General features: G+C 44.0%; 2 protein-coding genes across 2 annotated transcripts; one reads left to right on the top strand and one right to left on the bottom strand.

Annotated features, from left to right (window-relative positions):
* On the top strand, positions 1-1,445 carry LOC121982389 (dnaJ homolog subfamily C member 28-like). Its single transcript, XM_042535416.1, has 3 exons — positions 1-376; positions 771-1,101; positions 1,215-1,445. Exons 1-3 carry the CDS (start codon positions 114-116, stop codon positions 1,296-1,298), a joined length of 678 nt encoding a protein of 225 aa, XP_042391350.1. The 5' UTR covers positions 1-113; the 3' UTR covers positions 1,299-1,445.
* Positions 1,446-2,954: 1,509 nt separating this feature from the next.
* Positions 2,955-4,756, bottom strand: LOC121982388 (glycerol-3-phosphate 2-O-acyltransferase 4-like). Its single transcript, XM_042535415.1, has 2 exons — positions 4,127-4,756; positions 2,955-3,956 (listed from the first exon to the last, which is right to left on the bottom strand). The coding sequence occupies exons 1-2, from the start codon at positions 4,754-4,756 to the stop codon at positions 3,084-3,086; spliced, it is 1,503 nt and encodes a 500-aa protein (XP_042391349.1). The 3' UTR covers positions 2,955-3,083.
* Between the last annotated feature and the right edge of the window lie 736 nt (positions 4,757-5,492).

Here is a 5,492-nt window from a genome sequence, read left to right as displayed (position 1 = left end):
TTAGAACCCTGGTGGCTGTTCCGTGCGCAGCCGAACGAAGAATCGATCGCGTTAGATACGAGGGTAGGGTTTCGAATCGGGCGGGGAATCGACTCCGACGCCGACCAAGTACGATGGCCGGAGCTCTGACGGCGCCGCTGCGTGTCCGGAGATCTCCTGACTCCTTCCGCGTCCATCTTCACATGATATGGTCCTTCTCCTGGACCGATCCCGACCCCGCCCCATCTGAGTCCGCGGCGATGTCCTCTTCCCCCGCTTCTTCGTCGTCTTCGAAGGCTCAGCAGAAGAATCTATCTCACCGTTTGGCAACAGTGGCTGACGCGATAAGGGAGCGGAAGCTCCCTCCCGAGCTCCGCGGGCTGGGCAACGCCATCAGGTCTTGCACGGGGCGCCTCTCTTTCGAACTTCCACATGTCCTTTTGTTCCTCGATCTGGATTTTATTTGAATTTCTTTATCTTTTAGTATATTTTGTTAGATTAGATAGTTTCTGATACCGCTCACCATTATCATCGATCACCACAGAATAATCATAGAGTTTCTCCCAGTTTCCTGGGAGAGATGAAATTGATCCAAAATTCGATGTGATTAAGTGCTTTTTGTAAAGGTTCCATTTTTTTTTTTTGGACGGATTAGCTTAACAGATACTTATGGGTGCAATTCTTTTGATCATATAGACAACCTCACCTTTTCCCTTGTGACCAACACATAGTTGATGCTTTGTTCTGTTTGATTGCTCGATTTCATCCCTGTTGGGATCTTTCGATTTCAGGTCGGAAACTGACATAGTCAATGTTGTCGAACAAAGGATATGGCATTCAATGGAACAAGGGGATTTTGAGAATTTACCAGGGAAAGGCAGACCTCTTAACCTTGATTCAAATCCACATGTAGATCCTGCAGAAGACACCTTGTACAGAATCCTCTCAAGAAATGGTTTTGCGCCTGAGTGGGTGGAACTGAACAAGGAAATCCACTCCAGCATTGCCGAGTGGAGGACAAGCTTGAAGAAGGCTTGGGCCAGAAAATCTGATCATGAGCAATTGAAGTGGCAGGAGGATTCTGAGATCCTCAAGGCTCAGATGGGCGACATCAACCGCAAGGTGAATAATTTTAGCTTGCTGTATTTGTTCTTCAGGGACTCACATATTTGCTTTTCTTAAGACTCGTTTCAACAGCAGCTTTATTTCCTTCTTTCTTTTATCATATTTTTCAGATTCTACGATACAATCTCATTGTGCCCTTTGGCCGTCAAATGTTTGGGCTCAAATGGGAGAAAGAAATATCTACGTTGGAGTAATCGATCTTTGTATCCTTTCCATTTTGATATCCTCTTTTGTAGGTCTTAAGAATATCATATAATACACTGTATCATTAGTGAAATGACATTTTTTGGTATCATAATTTTTGATAAATTTTATGTAAAGATCAAACCTATTCGAAAGCATCAAGCTGATTGCGAGTGTATTAGTAACTTTGTATATGATACTTCTTTTTAAAGCAATTTGTAGCTCAAAACTCACTATAAAACAAACAATTCATGTGCTTTACTTGATGAAGTGCAGCAAGTTGAAACTAAAGAACTTCGAAGATGTATTCTCATTTACCACCTTTTATTGTTCACTGGGAATGCAATGTCGGTCTACTACTGGAAGCTGCATAGAAAAGGTGTGCTCAATCTTTTTTTGGCATAGTTTCAGAATGTTGAGACCTTGTTCATGGTATAAGAAGATTTTTTTTTCCCCGAAAATAAATCAACTTGCTAAGGTTAGTTCCAAGTTCTCTCAACTGTTGCACTGATCTTGCATCTTTGTTATCTTCATTGAGCATCTAATGACTTGTACTTTCTCGATTTGTGACTTTTTCTAGATTTTTTTGCTATGAGTTGGAATTAAGATAGAAAAATGACACAAATTCAAAACTTTTATAAAGCTAACGTGATGTTCAAACACCATACCAAATTGAATGTGATAGGGGTGAATGTATGCCAAAGATAATTGTATCTTCTAGTGCCTGATAGCATCAATCTAGCTTCTTCTCCAGGGTTTGGTGATCTCTTTTGCTGCTGAATAGGATAATACTTTAGTATGTCTCCTAACTAATTGGAAAACTTTCTGATTTAGGCAAAACATTCTTTACTTGAGAATACTCTTCATCTAGATTCACTCCTAGATCAAGAAATTTTGATTGGGCAAGGTCTCATCTTTGATTGAGACCCAACAATAATATCATAATATGTAAAAAAAAAAATCTTCTTAGATGCTCTCTAGAAGCAAACAATCTCTCAAAATCTCAATTTCATTTACCATATTAAGGGTAGTTAGGTGCATGAAGTTCTTATTAATGTGGGATCTCAAAGAAAGATTGGATCATATTGAGTTTATTATATATAATCTTATCTTACATTGTAAGAGGTTATTTCCATGATTCATCAATTTTATCGTTGTGTCAACCTCCCTTTCACTTAACATATAACAAGCTATATTTGGATGAATATCCGCTATAATGGCCCCCAACTAACTATTCATGCCCTAGATTGTCTAGACAAATATTTTAGGTTTGTTTCTCAATCTTTAGGAACTCAAACAGGATGTCATTTTTGATCGACCAACTAATACTCCTAAAAGTAAAGATTATCAAAATAAGCTCTCTAGTTATCACATTATCACTCCCGACTTAAAGACTTAAATGCTAAATTCTATCGTTATAATCAATTATAAAATTATGGCACGGTATGCAGATGTATTTTAAGAATATCTCTCAAGTTTGATAATCATACATAAGTTTGAAACTCTTACGGCTCTGCTTACGGTTATGTTCTTGATCGATAATGTTCATCGTCCAAATTTGATCATATTAAACTTCCATTCTTATTATGATAGTCAGTAACCTTATTCAACCCATTAAAACAGATATCTAATTTAAATTGCGTTAGCAAATATCAAAACAATCATACTTAAAATATAATTAAATAGTTATTCATAAAAGAAATCAGAATATGTATATAAAAGGGTGGATCTATTTTAAGCAGTTTTAGCTTATTTTCGAAATTTGAACTCATGACCAGACGACAAGCACTTGGCGATCATTCCACCTTCTTCTCAGGCTCCGGCCGAAGCTTGCCGTCGTTGCCGCCGAGCCTCATGTACTTGTCTTTCCTGGTGAGCCCAGTGCATGTGAACCCGAGTGTCCCGGCGATCGCTGCCTGCACGTAGTTCGCCACCTCCTCCGGCGTCCGCCTCCCGCTGCCGCACGTCTCCTCCGCCCGCAGCGGTGGCAGGAACGTGACCTCGTACGCCGGCCGCGGGTTCATGAAAAAGAAGAATGGGTCCATGCACTTCCAACCACGCACGGTGCTCGCGTAGAACACCCCCTGCCTCGCCTTCACCGCCACCGGCACGATTCGGTCAGTCAGCTCCGCGAACAGCTTGCTGAATCTCAGTAATGCCGGCTCCCGGCACGTCGTCCCCTCCGGACACACCACCACGTCACCCTCCTCCAGCAGCGCCGCGATGCGGGCGGCGTCGGCTGCGCGATCACGTGAGAGGGCGACGGCGCGGATCGGGGACAAGGAAACAGAGACAGGGCTCACGCTGTAGGTGACGCACGCCACCGGGCGGCCCAGCGCGATGCTGATGATGATGGGGTCCAGCGCGGTGCGGTGGTTACAGACGAAGAGGTGCCCAGGGGTGCGCGCCGGCGGTGGGGAGCCGCGGATGGAAAGACGGATGCCGGTGAGGCGGTAAGTGTGGCGGACGAAGGGGGCGGGGACAGGGAGGTTGAGGAAGACGCGGAGAAGGGCGAGAGCGAAGCCGAACGGGAGCCATAGGAGGGTGAGGAGGGCGACGAAGGGATCCGGCCGCTGAACCAGCCGGCCGTCGTGGAAGATGATCGGCGAATCGAGCTCCGCCGCTGGCACGCGAGCCGCCTTCCGATCGTAAGGAACCATGTACGCTTCCTGCAACCCCAAAAATCGAACTACTGATTCGTTAATCTTGAAAGAAAAAAAAAAAAACACTTTTTTATGATCTAGCTGAGAAAATTATGGCGATAGAAGCAAAAAAAAATTGAAATTTTGAATTAGTTTTTGAAAATTAAGAAAATAGAGGAAACGTAACGAGCAGGGACCTTGCAGAGATCCATGAAGGCGTGGTCGGATTCCCGGTCTCCGAGCCCCAACTCCGGCAGAGGCTCCGCCTTGAACTCCCTCTCCACAGCTTCCCTCTTCCGGCGCCCCACCATGACGCCGTCGGCGGTCACCCTCCCCGTGGCCCGCCCCGTCCTCTCGTCCACCTCCAGCTCCGTCCCCAGGACCTTGTCCGCCCCCAAGCACTCCCGGGCGAACTCCTCCACCATCACCCGCGGGTTCGCCGTCACCACCACCCGCCTTCGCCCGCAGGCTCGGAACGCGCGCCAGCTGTCCCTGCGCACGTCCGCGGCGTAGAACCGCGGCAGCACCGCGCGCGCCGCCAGCTCCACGTCGCGCGCGCGGACGCCGGCCACCGCCACGTAGATGAGCATCTTGATGCCGGCGGCCTCGGAGAAGAGCTTGTAGACGAGGAGGATGGCCGGGGAGAGGAGGAGCAACGCGGCGCCGCGGAGGAAGCCGCCGGCCTCGACGGCGAGGAGGAAGAAGTAAGGGAAGGAGCTTCGGGAGACGAGGAGCGTGCCGTCGAGGTCAGCGGCGGCGGCGTGTGCCTCGCGGCCGGTGTCGCAACAATGCGCCACCGAGGGGAAGTTCTGGTGCTCTGCAGGCATATCGGAGGCCTTAACGTGAGCCAAGTTTCCTTATGTTGGGAGAGAAAAATGGGAAATGTGTGACGAAATGAAAAAATTGAGGGTTATAATTAAATGAAGCTTGTGAGAGGTTGGATTTAGGTAAGAATAAATCTAATTATATAATTAAGAAGTAATATTTTTTTAATTATTTCTAGATTAAATTTTCAAAAGTAGATTTAGTAGATGTTGATTAGGTTGGATTTCTTAGAGTTGATGTAACTATCTTGTGAGTTTTTTTAAAAAAAAAAATTATTGGGATTTTGTTCACATCCAATTTGCCACTAGGAAATAGAATAAATATTTTAAAATTGAATATCTAAAACTTCGAGAAGGTAAGTGTAATTTAGTCAAATTTTATTTAAAAATATTCTAAATGAAAAAGCAACTCGTAATTTAAAGAAAAAAATGTTGGTTCATTAAAAAAACATTAAAGATAACATAAATTGAAACTCTTAATTTAAAGAAAAAAGTGTTGATTCATAATAGAAATTCATAAAATAACACACGGGAGAATTTTTTTCCCATTTCAAACTTATTTGATTTATAATTTTTTAAAGCTAATTAAATATAAATAAATTCATATAGTCAAGGGCGTAGTCAGGATTTTTGATTAGGAAGGACAATTTTTAAAAATTCTTAAAACGAGAAAGGAATAACTTATAACTCTTGGAAGATCATTACTTTTGAGAAAAATAGAGAAGACAAAATAGAGAGG

This window comes from Zingiber officinale, chromosome 5A (assembly GCF_018446385.1).
Source record: "Zingiber officinale cultivar Zhangliang chromosome 5A, Zo_v1.1, whole genome shotgun sequence".
Lineage (NCBI taxonomy): Eukaryota > Viridiplantae > Streptophyta > Magnoliopsida > Zingiberales > Zingiberaceae > Zingiber > Zingiber officinale.
Note: the sequence above shows the minus strand (reverse complement) of the source record. Positions and strands in the feature narration are given on the sequence as shown.